Below are 20,779 nucleotides of genomic sequence, written 5' to 3'. Positions count from 1 at the left end.
TGTAAGAATATTAAAGTATTTGTTAACCAGGAGAAAGAACTTAATATGCAAGAACCTAAAAATGTGTCACATGGTATAGCATGCTCACACGAACCTCAATACCAAATTTCAGTAAGCTCTGATTTGAAGTTCCTGATAATATTGCAACAAAACTTTCATGGAATGAACGGGTAGATTGACAGAAATGCAAATGGACAGAACAGATGGGCAGACAACTTGAAAGACATACACCATAATATATATATATATATGTATAATGAGATCTTTCTGATCTTCAATGAACTTTGAAGAGGATTAGTCTCTAATACAAAAGTTATTGCAAAACTGCTTCAATAAATAGAAATGATGATAAGAAGATCATAATATATACCATAATATAAATGCAAAAATTGAGAATATATTAAAAGTACCTTTTCTTTTCTGAATTTATCTTTCACAGATTGGAACCAATGTAGTGAGTCAAATTCATGATACTGGTCTAATAACTTCAAAATGTAGGCAATACCTGGAAATATCAAATTTCATAAAACATAAAAAACTTGAATATCTAGATATAACATTCAAATATTTATAAGTTTCTTTCATAAAATTTGGAATGTTGATTACCGGTATATAATTACTTAAAACTTTAAATTTTATTCAAAAGTGTAATTTGTGCATAGTTCAATTCATTAATCATAAAAAAACAAAATAAAATGTGTTTTAAGTAGTTTTTTTAAAGTTATTATTCCCTGATAAACAACAGAACTACAGATATTAAAATATGCACATTCCCTTAACCTTCATTGGTATAAAAGAAGTTGCATTTATTACAGAACCTGACCAAATTCCAGTAATTTTCCTTGCAGTTCAATTTAGGGTATAAAGAACAGAGCATGTTTTCACTTTAGAGAGACACTTCTATCATTTTTTAATGATATTCTGAAAACTGATAAATTGTTCATAAGAAAATTCAAATGAAAGAAGAATAAGTCTGAGGACACGAATACCCTGCTCAAGCTTTGCAATTTTCCAAGTTAAAAAGGGGCATAACTCTAGAACTGTAATTGACTCACTGCCCAATTTCGAACTCGGTCTGTGTGTTGTGGTTCTTAGCATTGTGTATTAGTTTCAGAAAATTTGCATAAGGCAAACTTAATTTAGAGTGCAGAAAGGAATAAATTTGCAATTATACATTACCCATAGCAAGTCCATCATCAGTGAATGCAGCACCAACTTTGTTCTTTCTGTTCATTTTTTCTTTACAACTTATGGAATGTTCAACAAAGTTAACAGTCTGAAAAAATACAAAGATATTTGTTATGCACTAATTCTTCTTATTTCTTATTTCAAATGACAAAGAACGACTTGCTGTCTTTCAAAATCAACTAGCTTTATATTGTAATAAATTTGGGGACAATCTCAGATGTTTTAAATTATACTGAAATTTTCTCCTTCTTTTGCACATGTATATTTTAAATAACAAATTTTTACAAGTTACCAGTCTTATTTGGAATTGCAAGGCTACAGGCTATCTGCAGGGTTCAAAACTATTTGAAAAAAAACCAAAAAATCTATGTATATTTCACTTAAAACGTGAAGGTGGTCTTTTCAATGGAATGACAACTACAAGGGAAAGACAACAGACTAATGGACGCCATCTATGTAATGATGTGAAAAAAAAAAGTAATGATCTTTAATCCAATGATCTATAAAAGAACACAGAACTTACCAATGGTGGAAGGATGACAAAAAAGTTTCTCAGATGCATGTTCTTTGTATTCCTGAATTCTGGTGCAAAAACATCAACTAACATCTGCAAGGTAAATAATGCCATAGTTAGCTAAAATCAGTATATATTAGAAAGTTTTTTAGAGTCCAGTTATAGAAAGAAAATGGGTTTATTGGAAAATGTTCTTATGTGAATAAAAATTTCTAATTTCAGATTTTATTGGTAAAATAGAATCCTTACCTATGTATATATAATAAGGTTTTAAACCTGCCACATTTTCATGTTCTTGTCCCAAGTTCTGAATCTTGTCAGTCTTGGTCGGACGTCATAATGGGGGACTTTTTATTGTTACTTCAAGGTGATTTAGAGCTTGACTAATTTTATAAGGATACCTGTTTATTTTTGAAGGCTATGTGTTGCTCTATAGATATTTTTTGTCGTTGGGTTGATGTCTCATTGTATATATCCCATGCCTCGATTTATTCATATTTGAATGTTGGAACTATATTTTTAAAAAAAACCTTGTTATTGAACTACTGTGGGTTTTACTTATTTTTGTAGGGTTTGCAACTGCCTTCAATCTATCATGGAAAGGTGCATGTCTTGAGAGTAGGAGGTCATGGTTTAAATTCCTAGCAAAGTCAAAGGTCTAAACATAGACTTAAAATATTGGTATTTGCTGCCTCTTGGCTAAGTATCATATTTTTTTGTCAATTTTTCAGAAAAAAACAACATTATACTTACTTTAAAATATTCTGTTCCTTCAGCAAAATTCTGTACCAGATTGTTTACAACGTTATCTAAATTCCTGAAAATTTACAGAAAGAATATGATGATTTTTAATATTTTATCTTGATTTTGATATTAGTTCAATGAATGGAAAAAATTAATTATTATTTAATGAAATTAATTAGGATTCATCAAGACTACTATAATAACAATGCTAAAAGATCTAATAAAAGTTACATTTGCTTATGATTTGAGGTTCAAAGGCTGTTGTTACACTTAAACTTTCTCAAAATATTACCATTTAAACTAAGGCTTGGTGTTGTCTTAGTACAGAAGGTTAAGGTTTCTCAAATGTTCTTCAAAGACAAATTTAAGAAAATTAGCTTGGTATTATTTTAGTACATGCAATTGTAACACTTCTACAATCTTTTGTATTGATTTGTTAAAAAATACATTTAAATGTTTTATGAATTTTGATTTAGAATATATCTGTTGGTCTAAAATATAAATCTTTACTTGCAGACATTAGTAGTTTTAAATGTTTAAAGAATTCACAATGTAAGCCACGACCTAAATATAAATGATTCCTCAAAATTACCAAACACATACAAATAAAGATTGGAACCAACTATGAATTTTCTTCTGCCTCATACAACCTCCCATGGAATAAATATCATTTGCTATCAAAAGAGAGACACAGTATTTTTGGAACGTTATTTTCTGATATGAAATAAGTCAATTACTTAGCAGCAGTCTGGCATTCCAAGGACAATCCCTCCTCTTTACAAAGTTCCTCAAAGTTGACAATGTCTTCCAAATCTGGTACAAATCTGATAGCATTACTACAACAATGGAGACCACCAGATCTAATCATCCTTATGTAACCCATAGCATTTCCTTTAAAGAAAGTCATTTATATTTACAACTGATATGACGGTACAGGCGGAAACCCAGTTGAAATTAAACAAAAGAAATGGAACTCTTTGTTAGAGAAGGTAAAAAAGGCCAAGTTGATAAATTTGAACTGTTTACATCTGTTTCTATGGGCTTTAAAAGTTAAATATATGTGCATAATTTAGGATTTTATGCATCTTATACATGTATATGTGTTTTTACCTAAATTATGGTATAAAGCTTTGAGATGTTTGTAATCTTTTAAATTATAGATACATTTTCACAAAACAGTCGTTTGGGGTAGGCGCAAATACATGTGGATCTTTTTTGTGCATAAGCATAAATTCCGCCGAAAAAATTCCAAAGAAAGATAATAGATTGATCTTTTTAAAGCATTGATTTGCATCTCTGCCCCTGGAGTCAGTTTTTTTGGAAAAAAACCCCAAAATGGGCAATAATTTCAAAAGTCAAGTACACCTTTTTATGTTCAGGCGTGTTTGAATTGACTAGTCTGTCTTGAAAATGTATAAAAGAAAACTATTAAATACATCATCTCGCTTCAGATTCCATTATTTTTATATATTTAGGCTATAGGTTTATATAATAACATTAAAAACTTACAGTACTAAGAAATGAAATATATGGGTCAAGTGAAATATATTTCTAATGAGTCATAACAACAGATTAGGTGTGTTCGAATAACTAGTATTTACTAAAAGTACTTGACGACAGACTTTACAAGTGGATCTTAAAAATGCATAACTTAAAAAAAACTTCATTTTTTGTGAGTGTTATCTAGGGTAACTCCCCCTGACAACCGATCAGACAATAGTTTTAAGTTGACCAAATGCATAAAAGTACATTAAATGATGCTCATTCAATAGAAAGTAGATACATTTGTCTTTTAAGATACAACTGGCATATAAGGATCGTAATGATTTTTTTTTATAATTTATTTTTTTTTATTCATCATGGATTGACAGGCATTTACATATATTATCTATAGTGGCACATAATAAAGCAAGCAAGAAAAATAAGCATAATCAAGCAAATAAGAGTAAACAAAAATAGTAATAATAATACGATATGATATAACAGAATACAATATATATATGGACGAAGTATAACATTTTCATCAAATAATATAGTGATAATGGAAATTACATTTCAAGCACATTTATACATAATAATTCACTATAAAATTAATTAATGACTTTATCCCAGGGGTTCCAGTACATGTTATAATCTTTCGCACTCATATTTTTTGAGGAAATATGCTTTTCTAAAATTAAGTTTTCTTTGATATAGTTTTTAAGTCCCTCTATATGAGGTTTTTCCTCTTCCATCTTAGATCTGTAGATGAAATATTTTACTAGTAAAATTCGTAAGGGTTCCGCGGAACCCAGTGTCTCGCCTACTTTTGCTGTTAATCTCAAGGCTCAACAAAATTGAGGAAAAAAATTAATAAAAATATTCCTCTCTATACTATCTTTTGATTGTAGGTAGCTTCTGTCCAAGTTTGGTAAAAATCCAGGATAGTTTATGAATCTAATAAATGTTTTAAAAACTTAAACTGCAGACTGTTATGTAATGTTAACTGGAAGAAAAACTAAGTCCATTTATAAGTAAAATACGGAAAAAATGGAACAAAATTTTAACAAAATTTCCTTTAAGATACTAGCTTTTAATCATAAACAAGCTTCTGTCCAAGTTTGGTACAAATCCAGGATAGTTTAAGAAAGTTGTTAAAATTTAAAAAAACTTTAACCACAGAGTGAATGTAATGTTAACTGGCAGAAAAACTAAGTCCATTTATAAATAAAATACGGAAAAAATGGATTTTTTTTTTACAAAATTTACTTCTGGATACTATCTTATGATCATAAACAAGCTTCTTTCCAAGTTTGGTACAAATCCAGGATAGTTTAAGAAAGTTATTAAAATTTCAAAAACTTTAACCACAGAGTGAATGTAATGTTTCCTGGCAGAAAAACTAAGTCCATTTATAAGTAAAATACGGAAAAAATGGATTTTTTTTTTTACATAATTTACTTTTGAATATTATCTTATGATCATAAACAAGCTTCTGTCCAAGTTTGGTAGAAATCCAGAATAGTTTAAGAAAGTTATTAAAATTTCAAAAAACTTTAACCACATAGTGAATATTTGTGGACGACAACGACGACGCTGACGGAATGTAGGATCGCTATGTCTCGCTTTTTCAACAAAAGTCGAAGGCTTGACAAAAATGACTTTATTTTTTATGAAATTTAGTTTATAGTAATCATAAAGACCAAACATGACTATACCCATATTTAGTGGAATTTCAATATGTGTTGTTTCAAAAATCCAAGCATTCAGTTGGTGCCAAATGTCTTCTACAATATGACAGCCCCACAATAAGTATTCTATGCTTTCTGGTTCTTCCTTGCAAAATGTACATAAATTACACTGTACAAGGTTTTTTTTAAAAAGCAAAGTATTAGTACCTAAAATACGGTGAATAATTCGGTATTGAAACCAACAGAGCTTGGTATTTTTTGAAATTTTAGTGACATAATTATGGATTTTTTTCCAATCTCCTACAATGTTATTCAATATACCCTCCCATTTTCGCTCAGTTGCAATAACAACTGGTATTTCACCTTGGTTTAAAATATTATACATGTCTTTTGAACCTTTGATTGACTTGAAAAAAATGTTATTAAAAGGTAACAAAGCTTGTTGTTTTTTTTCCCTTTCAGTGTTGATTCCCATAGATTGTAACCATTTTTTTAATGCTACTTTAATACCATAAAATTGCAAAAATGTGGGTTTAAAAGTATATAGCCGTTCAAAATTTTGATAGGACAATATATTTCCTTGCTCATCTAGAAGGTCATTCACAGTCCATACCCTGTTTTGTGCCCAACTTCTATAATAAACGTTATCAATTTTAATTTTCAGGATCGTAATGATGCTATGTGGATAATATGATCGGGTTTCAAGAGCTAAATTGACATCGCATCATCACTACAATGGCTTCCATTTTCACAATTATAAAAACTGGGTGGCTTAATGGGGAGATAATTTTGAAGAAGTAGACTCCTGACTGTAAACCTTCTTCAAAAGAAATTTTATATATTTTTGAGAACCATGTTTTAACTTTGTTATATCTATTTCATGCTATGGCCTATAAGTAAACATTTCTATTTTCATACAAATTACATGAGTCTTATCTCCTTAAACACATATTAAAGAAGTAATTAAGTCTTTAAGTGTAAATTTTTTTACTTGAAAATGCATGAAATCTTTGTGACATGACATTTCATAATCAACAATGACTAATTCTTTGCAATTTTTCAATAAATTTACCAGCATTTAAAAAGTGATAAAAGATGATCATACACTATATGATGTCTATATCATTCTTACCAATTTGTGTAATAAGCACTCTGAACTGATCTAAATAGCTTTCTCCGTCAGGTGTTAAACCAAGGTTTCTTATTTGTTTATTAAACTTCTCTGCTCTCTCAAATGGGTACTGTAAAATAAAAATCACAATAAAATTAAATCGTGTAGCTAAGAAGTTCAGTCACACAAAAAAAAAAAAGAATTTACATTCACCGGAATTTTTTTACCATATGTTACTGTTGTATGATGTAATTAAAAAAAAAATACTCTTACAGCAAATATAATAATTATTGTGGCACTTTTTTGTTCATATTGCAAGTAGTGTGTGCTTTGCATACTTTTTACTGTAAAATCCTTAAAAAGTTCTGAATTGGAAAATAAAAGGAGTAGTTTTTTTTGTAATTCTAGTAATAAATTTTAAAACTGAATTTTTCTTATGCCCAACATGCTAGTGCTTAGTAGCATTAAATGTTATAAAGAAAAGCTAGACAAATATAACACTAAATGCCACTGTTCGTTTACAGTTTAGGCACATACATGTTTTTCTTTTGTTAATTATTGTACCTTTTGATCGGTCTGAAGATGATTTTCCTTGAAAAATTTCCAGTCCTACAAATGATATGTATAAAACTGTATTAACATTATAACAATATTAACAAAGATAGGCTAAAATATCTACAACTACAGAGAACTGAGGTCTTATAATACACCTTCATTCTTTTGTTCAAGAGGGATATTCAAACACATTTCTAATCTTGGCTATTGTCATCTTTATCTATTATGAAAACCTTCAATTCTCATTTTTTTTATTAATGTTTATCTATTTCTAACAAAAAGGGTTCAAAGTTAAAATTTAAACCTAGGGTAACCTTTTGATATATTTGATAGTTTTGCAATTTCAAGGAAATACAACATTGCTTTTACCTTCTGTTTTGACATTGTTCTTACTGGTAATCATTTGGAAAACAAATCACTATGTTTTAACCTTTTTACTTTTTGATTCAAGTGTCACTGATGAGTCTATTGCAATAAAAGAGTAGGGCTTAAAATTAATAAAACATATAAAACATATATTTATAATCCATAATTATAGTTTTTTAACTCCAAAACTTATTCCTTGTAGCTGTATTTTCCTACTATTTATTGCATGGTGTGTGTCAGGAATGTAAAAAAAAAAACGAATCAAAGATGAAGACTCAAAAATAAAAATAATTACCTTTATTAGTTTGGATTTGATATGCTCATCAAACATAAACTGGGAGAAAATAAAAAACTTTTTCCTCAGGAACTGGTACGTAAAATTTACCTGAAATAGAATTTAAGATTTGATAAAATGACTTGCAAAATATAAAATATGAAATTTTTAACAAATTCAAATAAAAAGTAAAATTACAACCTCTTCATATCAACTGACGATTTATGTCATGGCTAGTGATAAATACTTAACTTGATAATACAATAAACAATGCAAGATAGAAAACGTCTAAGATGCCTCTACAATATATACCTTTTTTATGAGATAAGCAACAGTAATTGATTAGTCAGGGCAGTCTCCATATAGAAAACAGGTATACAAAACATATAAAGTTGAATTATAACAAATAACAGTCTTCATCATGGTTAACGCTATCCATACAATATCATCCATGTTTTAAGGCAAATCAATTCATCTATATACATTTTTTTTAAGAAAAAAGAAGTCAGACTATTTTTCTTTTGTTCAATTTATCACAATGTTACATTACAAATTTTGAAAGTTGGCCCATCAATCCAGAACTGTATGTTAAGGAAGAAATCTTCACTTCTAGGAATTATGAATAAATGGAGATGTTAGGTATATGTCAATGAGACATAAACTAATCAAAAGACATCTAGAGTTCAACATACAGTCTTCAACAGAAGACAGGTATCTACACACAATGTTAACCTCTAAATTGTATAGTTGTGAATACATTTAAAAGAAACAATCAAAGAACCGCCATTAGAATCCAATTCTCCAAATAATGAAAAACATTAGGATATGACATAAAACAACTATAGTGACAAGGATCTTCACTTGGTATATGTACATTAAAATGTGGCAGGGTTAAACTAATTTTTAAGATCTTGCATTTTTTTAGCTTTCTGTATATGAATAAGGACATGTTTATCTCATATAACTGCTTCTGAAAGAAACTAATACAGCTGATGATAAAATGATGTTGTTTTTATTTTTTTCATAAAATATTTGAATATAGATAGATTTGTCATTTCTCATCAAAATTTTGACAAATTTAAATATTTCTTTGATGGTAAACATCAAATAACTGATCACGATATAACAGGTATGAAAAAAGCAAAGATTAGAAATTTAACCAAGATGAGTAATTGAAAATAACGACCAATCTAGCAGTAATTAGCTGAAACAAGCTTGCAATTAAAAAGAATGTTTGTTTTGCACAAGCTTATAATTTTATGAGTAAAACATAAAAGGATTATGATTAGTTCTTTCTGTTTTTAATAACATGTAATAAAAACATTAAAAATATAATCTTAAATTATTTTCTCTGTATTGAAATATCTTTAATTATCTAATGTTTTACCAAAAATGCACACCCAAGCCCAACTTTTATCCAATAGATTTTATTAACAAAATTGACCAATGGTTTTTGGTGTTATTTTTAAAGTTTTACCCCTTAACCAATCAATTGCTTTGTTGTTTCAAAAACTTTGTAATAAATAATGTTGCATCCATGATTGTAACCATAAATCACTCTACCACAATTGTTTCAGTATGTCTTATTACCAGTCATTCCAAAGCTCTGTCCAGGATTACCTGACCACATTACCAGAGGGACTAAATGTTACCCAGCATACCAGAACATCTGCCAGTGGTCACTTCTTAATACTGCACTTTGGCAATGACAGCACTGACCAGAACAACAACATAACTGGACATCATACAAGTCAACAACAAGACATAAAGTCTGATCCAGACCAGGTCTCTACTACTCACAACATCAAACAGGAACTTGTTGATGACAGCACATATCTAGCTACCAACATCAAAACAGAGCCAGCCACAAGTTACACATCTCCATTGAGACTTGTTAAGCAAGAACCAACTAGTCACAGATGTATTAAGCCAGACCCAGAATCATCAACCCACACCCATGGGCCAGCATCTTTCAACAGTCCATGGAGAAAGCACTGGTATTCTTCAAGAAATCGATCAAACAGGACAAAAAATAACAGCAAACAGAGGAAAAGGAACTCTACAACAGGTCAACAACCAAAACAGACCAAGAAGTCAATACTTCAACTTCCACGTCTAACACCATCTAGAATAGCTTCAACAGATGTCAATGTCTACATCAGCAGGCTTTTGTCTGGGAGTTACTACAGATAAGACACTTTGATGTTAATGATAATAGTGCTCTTAAAGGACATTTTATATATTTAATGACATTTTATGATTCAATACTACAAGTGAAAAGTTTTGATATTGTTTTAGTGCTTAGCATTACAATCTAATGATTGTATATGTAAATATTTCATGATTTTTCATTAGTATATGCTATTTCCATTGCTATTTTTGTATTTATGAATAAAAATAAGCAGATAAGTTTTTCAGTCTTTCTTCAGGTCATAAAACATTTAATGTTAGTTATATGGTAAAACACTAAAGTTGTATTTAGAGATCATTCACTGGTTAACTTTCCATGTAAAAGTATTATTTCATATCAGTTGCTTCAATTGTGGCGGTACTTTTCTTCATATATATCAAATTTTGTGGTTTGTGGAAATCTAATTGAGGTTTTCAATTAGTGGTCTTAAGATCAACACATTTAAACTCAATTGAAAATATGTATTTCTTAAATGAACTAAATTCATGGTTACAGGGAACCAAAAAATCCAAGAAAACTGGTACCTCATAAAATATAGAAAGTCAAGCGGTCTATAAATAATACTTAAAATTCAAAAGACAACAGCAGTTTGTTTAAACAGTTGGAATCACAACCTAAATAGAATTGACATCATGAACGGAAAATTTATTTCACACAAGAGAGGTTTTGCTGTAATACATTCAATTGTTAGCCAAGGACTAATGAAAATTATTAAACTGATTTGTTGTACTTATTCTTACATTGTTCCAGTATAAATAGAAGACTGATTTATTGCGAAAGATAACTTAAAACCCAGGAGAAAAAATGGGATTGATTTCATACAATCCTTGCTTTAGTGAATGCACAGTTTAGCTTTTGTACCTCAGAAGAGCAAAAAGGTTGAAGAAGTTGTAAAAAAAATCTTATTATTAAGGTACTTTAAATAAACAGTGGACATAAAAAAGAGTAGTGACTCTGTATGTATTGGTATACCTTTAATCAATTAGAATAAATTATTGACTTGGCTTCAATGATTTATAAACTTGTATAAATAACTTGATTTACTGATAATGAAATTCCAAAGAGACAGGAATTGAAGAAATATTTTAGGTAATGAGCCAAAAAGTTCTCTATTGAGTATTATTACTTATCAGCTTAAACAGTTCATACTCCCTTTGATATGTGTGCATATTTGTTATGGAGCTTATACACTAAAACTTACTGTTGTATTCATGATTCCTGTTCCATGAGTTCTGATAGAATTAGCTATGTGACGGATGTTGATTGTATTGAGATGTTTGTTATTGCTAGACTTTTCTACAAATATCTGAAAAAAGTTAACATAATTTATTTGTTAGAGTCTGAAAAGCCAACATAAATTTGGGAGTTTTATGTGGTTGGCTTAAATAAGATTCAAATTACAATATAAACCCTACTGGCATCAGACCAGTTTTTTACAAGAAAACAATTCTTTATTAATCAATGTAGAGCTTTTTTAAAATTCAAAAGTCATAAACCTAGAGTAAGACAAGATGATAGTAAAGATACCTGAATAAAGCTAATTTACTTGTGCAATATTTTTTTCCATGCCGAACAATATAGAAAATAACGCTTTCAACATTTAATTTGAACTCATAAGCTGCACTGAAAAAAATCATTAACTATAACACTGGGTTTCTGAAGTAACATTGCATATTTTGGACATCCAAGAGTAATTCCTTTTGTGTGTTTGTAGTATATACCATATACTAATTACCAGTTCTATTCATATTATTGTATTTGTCATAGTAGAGTATGCATTCTAGCATGTTTTTTAGTTATTTCCAATTAGGAGTCATAAAAGCTTTGTCTAAATATTAACTTTCAAGAGTGGACACATGATAAACCTGATTAGAAACAGCAGTAAATAAAGTTTATTAGAATTATCATAAACCAAATTTTATTTATATGTTAAAATTCATGTTACAGCAAATATCCTATATTTTTTTTTTAAATAAATGAAACATACCTGATTATTGACATTATATAGAAACTTTGACACAAATACATGAATGTTTCTCATAATCTCTAGAACATCTAGTCCCTGAAACATATCAATTTTAAATGAATAAGTGTATGTACTCATTTAACACAGTTTTGAAGAAGAAAAAAGATTAAATCAAATACTTGTATATACATGTACTAGAAAACTCTGTTACTATGTGCTGGTATGAAGATGTTCTTTTTATGAGTGAACTATTTTGATGATACATTTGTAGTACAGCCAGTGTTGCATGGTCTGTTATTATTGTAAGTATATACATGTGATAGATTATCATTCTTATGATGCATAGAAATGATAATGTTAGATCAATGTAGTTCCAACATAAGCATTTATAGTTACGTTTTATTTATTCTAATATTTCAAGAAAATGCACGCTCTGAAGTAATATGAAGAGACAATTTATAAATTCCAATGTTTGTCTAAGAAGATGAAATTAACTATTAATTTTGTTCACTAGACAAATTTATTTAACATGCTATAGTATTTTGACGATGTACATTCATTAAAACACTCCAGCTTTAGATCAGGCTCTGATTTGAGTATGCAGGTGTAATTCAATAATTTATCAATATCAATGTTTATCAGATGTAGTGATATTCTAGTGCTACTGCTTGATTGAGTAGATGTAATTTACCTATTCCACGAATTAACAGTTACATGTTATACCAGATTCAGTTATTTACCTGTTCCAATGTTTGACTAGGTAGATGTGATTCTATTAATTTAAGACCATATTTCTGCTCTGCCATGTGTTTCATTTCACCGTAGGTTTTCCAATCATGGAGTGCTACTGTTGTCAAATTGTAAAATGTTGTGTTCAAATAATGCTCTACATAACCTGTTAATAAATATAGTACACATAATCATTCAATGTGAAAGCTGAATATTACTGGCACTCAATACATCACCATTCAACAATGATGGTTGTAACATCCTATCTTGATTCATTCATTTAATCCGAATAAAACTGTTGGAAACAGAAATTTCAGGTTGTTATCAATATAAGACTAACGTTAATAAAATCATGGACGTTGCCCCATTCTCCTCCAAAATTTCTGAAAAAGAGATAAATACAAAAAGTCATGGCATCTGCCATTAAAGGTATTTTCAACAGTTGAATCACAATGAAGTGGTAACCAAATGGCATAAGAAGCTAAAAACTAAAATGGAAAAAGGAAGACTTTTTTTGTAAAAATGTGGTTTTTGGAAAATAAAAAGATATCTATCAACTTTATAACAAAAGATAGTGGCTTGAAATTGTCAGCATACTTACAAATTAATTATCTACAAAGAAGCCTCTTAACAGGCTGAATGGTTTTCTACATGGAGCATGGTTTTTAATATTTTAACATTGTTTCAGTTTTAAGTGATCCTGAGCCATTTACCTCCAGCATACCTTAATGTACCAGTAACCATTTACTTCTATATCATATTTTTATTTCAAGTCTTAAGTCTCAACAGTATCCCATTAACAACCTATGTAAATAGCTTTTTTTATCCATTCCAGATAAAATCACACAAAACAGGGTGTACTTCTGTTCTGGAAGTGAATAGTATCTAAAATAATTTTACAAATCTAGTTTTCTTAAAACCTATACTGTAAAGCATGTTATAAATTACCTTTGATATTAATGTATCTATCAAAGAATCTGATTGGTCGGACTTTCAGTAATTGTGACATATCTTTCATGCCTACTTTGAAAGGATTTCTGTCATCAAGCTGAAGATGTGCATGTATCTGTAGTCGTAAGTCTGTTTCTATCTCTCTACACAAAGGGTCTAACAGGTACTATAATAGATATTCATGTACAAAATGTTTTAATGTTTTTCAACATAAACTGATGCTCTTTCTTTTCAAATAAAAAGATTTGTGTGTGCAAAGAAAATAGTACCTCTTTTTGTTTAAGATAAATAAATAAATATACAATTTTACAAAAACAAAAAATCAAGAGATCAATAAATCATGAACTGTAACTCATAGTGTATAAAATCTAAAAGTGTTTGTAAAGTTTTAACACTTCACTGAAATTCATTTGAGTATAAAATAAAATTGAAAATACCTCCTTCAGATATCCATATACTTCTTTATCAAACCTCTCCATCAGTTCTGTAGGAGTAATGTGTTTTACAGCTGCCATTGGAGGCACAGAGTCTCGTAAAGCACCAAATATGTACTGCCAAATATATAATACAGTATTGTATAAATACAAGTACAATTTGAAATTAAACAAATGCTTCAATTTAAAAAAAAAATCCAATTTAGGCATTAAAAATAATGTTTAAATCTGTAAATCTCAGTAATCAAGCCTAAAAATTTCCACTGGCAGCATAACTTAACCACAATACCACATCATAAATGTATGTAGCAGAAATTGTCTGAAGTTACAAACCTGAAACAAAATTTTCATAAAAATGAACTTGCCACTGATATAACCATAACTTTTAAAAGTAAAGATTTAACATTCTTAAAAATGTATAAGGAATGATAAAGTGAGTGTGCATTAATATATAAAAACAATGTACATACATGCATTCTGTGTGGATCAACAAGGTTGTCAAAAGTGTCTGTTAGATAAATTGGGAAAACTACTCTATGCCAGTACAGAAAACTGCAATCACAAGCCTTTCTCACACTAGAAAACAGAAATAAAGTATTAAATATAATATCTCCTCTTTATAACAAAAATACATTGACTACTCAAACTTGCCTAATTATTTCAGAGGAATTTATTTTTGAGGTCTATATATGATATTCATGTCCTGATCCAATAGTAGATGTCTTGAAAGTTATTTGGGATCTTCAAATGTTTTTTTCAGAATACCTAAAGAATTTTTATAGCTCCTAGTAAAATCTTATTTGGATAGTGAATATTGATAGAGATTACAAACATAAGCTCTGATGGGCTTTCCATCAAATATATTCCTATACATAGGACTGTTATAATTGGTATAAAGTTGTCTAATCTATATGATTTTGTTCTTGAATCCTACTTTTTTGCTGTGAATGATTGCCAGTATTTTTTTCTTATTCTCAAAAGGAAGAATATAATCCCTTTTGAAAGTTTAGTATTTAGAAACATGAAACAATGTTTCACTTTTAAAGCTTATGCATGAAGCTGAAAGGATTTATTGTTGTAGATTGAACATAATCTCTTAAGAATATAAAACACATATAAACATTATGAAAAGGACATTATGACTTTTTACCTTTCTCTTAGATCACATATAGCCTCTAACTTCCTTATAGTTCCATTCATAGTACTTAATTCATCATCTCTGAAGGTTTTCTGCGCAAAAGAAAAGAACTTCCAATTCATAAATAAAATACTCAATATAACATTCATTCACTGAAATAAAGTAATAGTAAAATCTGGATAATAATGTTATGTTTGTATTAATGCAGACAATATGACAACTGAAACTGAAATTAAATTTTCGCCAGTATATATATAAACATATATATAAAAAAACTGATAACCATAAGATAAGTATAAAGGTTGAACATAAGAATGAAAGAAGATATCAGTTTTATAAAAATGTTGAAGAGACATCAAATCTTCCAACAAAGGTTCAGATGGTGGTTTAAAGCTTTCAATCAGTTGTGGCCATCTCTTCAATCTTGAAAATTTTATGATGACCTCTTAACGTTCAAATTTATTTACCTCTGTTGAAGACTTGCTGTCTCTATGACATTTACCTGATATCTTCTTCCCTTCTTACACATTATTTACAAGGGATATATAATACATACCATGGTTTTCCCTACTGCTAAGGCTAATTGCAGAATGAGTCTTCTCTCTTTTGTACCTGTCAAAAAAATCAGATATAAGTGATTAATGGGTATAAAACATTCAGGGGTAAATATTACTTTCATCATCAGGGCAACAAGAAGATTTTTACTAGACTGACACAATGAGTAAGATTTTAATTGAGCTACTTTACAAAGTAACAATCTCCAGGATAATTGTTATTCTACCTCTTCATAAAATATCAATTTGACTACAACCCACAAAGAATGTATCAAAGTAAAAATGCTGTCTGCTTAGTAGAAAGGACTCAAAGAAAAAATTTGAGTCATAAATATGACCCGGCTGGGGATTGGACCAATAAACTATCATATTCAAGATAAGTATGATATTACACTTATTCATCATGTAAATAGAGAGAGAAAACTTAGATTTATTATATGCAAAATGAAAATAAAATATTTCACCAACATATTTCTATTACAGCAAAATCATTTAAAACAAAGGGAAGCTAGTTAAGTCAAGACTATTGAGATATTTCATCACAGCTAAATATCACATGTTCCGTAAAGTAGACTAAACAAAAATTGGAAATTGATTTGGTAATAGCAAAATTGAGTTGATGTAAGACATGGGAAATCTGGACAAACACATTACTACTAACCATAATCCATTCATTATTGACTGGTTCACAATAAAAAAATACTTTCATGGTGTGAAAACTTCCACTGAATACATACTTTTGTGTTGAATAACCCTGCCACGCATTCATGCGTTATCCTAAGTCAATGGTTGTCTTATGACACACCTTTCACTTTTTTGTTTATATGGAGAATTTGGTGTTGATGGCAGATTTTTTATACTTTTATGTGTAATTCATAACAACTTTTATTTTAGACTGGAGCGATTTAAAGCTTGAAATATTGTACATTGCTGTAGACTATAGATGTCTTTTGGTTGTTTGTGTTGTTGGACTGTTGTCAATATTGACATATACCATAGATCTTTATATCACAAAGCTCTGATATGTCAAATTTGAAGTAGTTGAACTAAATAAGATAGACATTAGAAAAGAGTTTTAAAATTACTGTCATGACAGTAAATGAATACCTGGCCCATTTAATGCTGTTTCTGCTAACACTAAAGAAGACAATACATCCAATTTTCTCTCACTATATCTCTTGTCTGATGTTATTCTTTTCTGGAAGATAGAAATCATATCAAATTAAGGTGTTTCAAATGAATATTTCTTTCATAAAAAAAAACTAATGAGGATCTTCACAGAAATAATTATAAAGGGACACGGATGACTTTAAATAAAATCTGATGGGAGAAGATCAATGTTTAAGAAATACAGGTAATATTCAATTAAATTTTACACACTGAAGGATATAAAAATATAAAGCATCTTCGTTTTTACTTCACCAATAATTTTTTTTTACAGAAGTCTGTCATTAGAATATGCATTAAATCTGATTAAAGGGCTGTGTATGGTAATAGTTGCAGTACAAAAATACATCAATTTATTTATTTGTTTAAGGTAGATTCACTGTATACCGCCATCTTGGATCGTACAATAACAATACACAATCGGTCTAGTTCTTTGCCTAAATCTTCAAATTTTGAGACAGATTTGCAGTTTATATGTAAAACTGCTTATTTGTATAAAGTAAAATAGGTGATTCATTGCATTATCCAAAATGTTTAAACAAAACCAAATATTTATGTTTTTAGAATCAATTTTTCAACTTGGCCATTTAATAGTAAAAAAATTATACTGGAATGATGGTGAAATTTTCATTTTTTACTTGTAGAAAGAAAACAAGTTCGGTGACACCATTTTTTCTTTTTATTTTCTGAAAGCATATTATAAAACCTATCTTTTCATATGTTATTTCAAAATTCTATCCCATAGATTTCTTTTTATTCACAAAAATGTGTTTTTTCATGAACAATCTATACAAATTTGGGCAATTTTGCACGACTTATAGCTTGAAAAATAGCACGGTGACCCATATTTTTTATTTTATTTTTGAAAAGAGCATTGAAACATCTTCATTCTGGCAAAGTATAAAAAAATTCTATCTGAGGAAATATATACCGATAATCCACCTTACTCATTCATTATTTTTTAATGCAGCATGTTCATATATTGATCATATATTGGTTAACAAAATTAGCGAGTTTTTTTAGGATCTTAACAAATGGTAGTACATAAGAAAAATTACATGTTCAATTTTTTTTTATCATTAATGACTATCATATCAATACATAGGGTGGTATATTTTTTAAATTCACCAGTTAACATGACCAAGTATATAGCAAACTTTATTTATATATGAATCTCTATAATTCCATTTTCTCCTGAAAAAGTTTTGATACTCCATATTTTGTTACTTTGTCCTTACCTTGGCTGTTGATATGGAGGAGAGTAGAAGGAAACTTAAATGCTGTGATATATGACTGACATAATCTGCTATCAACATTGTTCTCCTGTGAAATGTGTGTTCTATTGCCTGAAAACAGTCAATTATCAGATATCTTGATAATCAATACAAAAAATATGTTATATCTTTAATTTTTTTAATATATGAACTTAAAGGAAATTATCCTTTCCAAAAAGGATGAAAAAAAATAAAATAATGTACGATACGAAAGAAAAATCTTTACTCCTTTGGCACATTATATCTTGGGAAAAGTAACAAAAATCAAAAACAAATTCTCAAAAGTTTAAAGGTTAAAAAACCTTTTGGATAAGCACAGGAATATCAAAATAAGATCTTGGCAATATATAATTCATCATACCTTTAACAGTTCTATCAACCTACAAAGGGAGATAACTGCAGTTTTAGTCATTGGTTTCTGTAAGGCTACATGTAGATTCATCACAGTTCGGACCAGATGTTTAATGTTATTGGCATACAGTAATCCCTGTAAATACATATCAATGTACTTTACCTAGATGCAACACAGGTTTTAACAAGGTTGTATATATTAGACAATGTATAATCTTTATCAAAATCTGAACTTGTCGATTTGGATTTTATTATAGAAAAAAACTACGGAGATGTCAATTCCAAACAGATATAATAAAGTAGATGTTCAAAGTATGTTTTTTAGCTGCAACTTTATACTGACGTTTTTTATTAAAAAGGTTGAATTATGCATTATATTATTTAAGGCGAAGTGTACGTAATTGCACGCCTCTAGCGGAATTTAGGATAAAAAAACGTGCGTCGTTAGTTACGCGGGTTATCTCCCCTACTCCAAGAAAGGAAAAATGGGCACATGAAAGAAAATGACTTCGTGCTGTCTAACATGAATCCAAACAAGTATTCATGTGCAATCTCAAAACTTTAAAGAAATTATTAGAATGACTCCAATCAGAAATCTGAGTATCCTATTGTGAGTTAGTCTGACTCTATTACCACTGTTTTGTTTTAGACACGCAGGAGCAGGTACACAATACGACTCGTGTTTATTTCAACAGAAGGTAAAAACGCCTAAACAACAAAATTATAACCAAATGAACAAATAAACCAGTGACAATTCTGCTTCTATTCGTATCAAATTCATAAAAATCAAACCAGAATTGACCCCACAATATTTTTTGAAAAAACATAGTTTTGAATGAAATTCACAGTGTAGCGAAAAATTGTAGGTAACGAATAATTATATTGCATGTGAATTTGTGTGTTGAACTAGAAAGACGTTGGCATGTCCGTTTTTTCTGCAATTGAAAATTTTATGATGTTTTATATTTTATTATTTATGTAAAAAGTATAAAAGATACTAAGGGGTAATCGACCACTAGTACAACATTTATAAGCCGAAGAAAAAGTCAACAGCAAAAAAAAAAAAAACAACATCAGATTCCGTCCACAAAATATTACACACTCAGAAACTAAGAATTGAGCACTATTACATTTATCTCAGAATAAGTAAAATCTATGTCATCCAAATCTCAGTTTTCAAGGTGCAGAAAATAAACAGGTGTCTTCTATTCCGTCCGCAATTTTTGGGGAAAGTAAAATCTAAATTTAGAACCATGGTTGAAACTGAAACTACACATGTATGATAAAAATAGAACGTGTTAATTTTTCTTTATCAAATTCCAATTTCGAAGGGATAGCGAAATTTGTTTTCTTTTGTTGTGCTTTTGTGTATCATTCAGCAGTAGTATAAGGTAGGGGAAGAAGGGGGAGGGGGTGAAGAAAATAAGGTCTACAATGTCGGGGCTTTTTATAACCGACTATACTGTATGGATTTTTCTCATTGTTGAAGGCCGTATGGTTGCCTATAACAATTGCTTACATCCACATCATTTAAGGTAGCTGGGGTGTCTAAATGTTGGACGATAGATTTTTCTTAAACTTCTGTAAAAGACTTCTGGGTCAATGTAATTTCAATATAAAAACTGGAGATCACGGACCTTGTTTTTTCGTAATAACACATTGAAATTAACGAAATTTGGGTTATTTTATATTGTTAATATAGGGGAAACTTAAGTTTTCCTTATTGCGGAAACTTTAAATGATAGAATTGGCTAAAATTCGATAAGAGAATTGCTTTTCATTAATAACTTCGAAATATCAAATAAAAATAGGGGGTCACGAGCCTTATTTTCTTGAAAAAATCCCCAAAAATTTTAAATATACTTTACGACACTTAATTTTTTGATAGTTCAATCTTTACATTTCAAGTTTTAGGTATTTTGTTGTATATTAAATGATACTTGGTAAAATATTTTTAAAACAAAAGTATTTTTGCAACATGATAAGAACGGACGCTCAGAAAAAGACACCTAATCTACATCTACCTTCAACTATGGCAGATAGTTGTCTCATTTGCAATCATACCACATCTCCTTATTTTCATATTATATTAACAAAACTGC

General features: G+C 29.3%; 1 protein-coding gene across 2 annotated transcripts in view; it reads right to left on the bottom strand.

The window, feature by feature from the left end:
* LOC127727879 (WASH complex subunit 4-like) overlaps positions 1-20,779 on the bottom strand; it is a 43,044-nt gene that overhangs the window by 6,581 nt on the left and 15,684 nt on the right. For both annotated transcript variants that reach the window (XM_052235038.1, XM_052235047.1), the window contains exons 13-31: positions 18,688-18,813; positions 18,291-18,398; positions 16,993-17,083; positions 15,888-15,943; positions 15,344-15,423; positions 14,664-14,769; positions 14,197-14,310; positions 13,757-13,925; positions 12,820-12,974; positions 12,101-12,175; positions 11,315-11,419; positions 7,944-8,033; positions 7,292-7,336; positions 6,749-6,857; positions 3,184-3,337; positions 2,456-2,519; positions 1,712-1,795; positions 1,180-1,276; positions 411-505 (exon numbers count right to left, since the gene is read on the bottom strand). In XM_052235038.1, the coding sequence (XP_052090998.1) occupies positions 411-505; positions 1,180-1,276; positions 1,712-1,795; positions 2,456-2,519; positions 3,184-3,337; positions 6,749-6,857; positions 7,292-7,336; positions 7,944-8,033; positions 11,315-11,419; positions 12,101-12,175; positions 12,820-12,974; positions 13,757-13,925; positions 14,197-14,310; positions 14,664-14,769; positions 15,344-15,423; positions 15,888-15,943; positions 16,993-17,083; positions 18,291-18,398; positions 18,688-18,813 (1,923 nt within the window). The remainder of the gene's footprint in view (positions 1-410; positions 506-1,179; positions 1,277-1,711; positions 1,796-2,455; positions 2,520-3,183; positions 3,338-6,748; positions 6,858-7,291; positions 7,337-7,943; positions 8,034-11,314; positions 11,420-12,100; positions 12,176-12,819; positions 12,975-13,756; positions 13,926-14,196; positions 14,311-14,663; positions 14,770-15,343; positions 15,424-15,887; positions 15,944-16,992; positions 17,084-18,290; positions 18,399-18,687; positions 18,814-20,779) is intronic.

Source organism: Mytilus californianus, unplaced genomic scaffold (genome assembly GCF_021869535.1).
Source record: "Mytilus californianus isolate M0D057914Y unplaced genomic scaffold, xbMytCali1.0.p SCAF_1, whole genome shotgun sequence".
Classification (NCBI taxonomy): Eukaryota; Metazoa; Mollusca; class Bivalvia; order Mytilida; family Mytilidae; genus Mytilus; species Mytilus californianus.
This window is presented reverse-complemented; position numbering and strand designations above follow the sequence as displayed.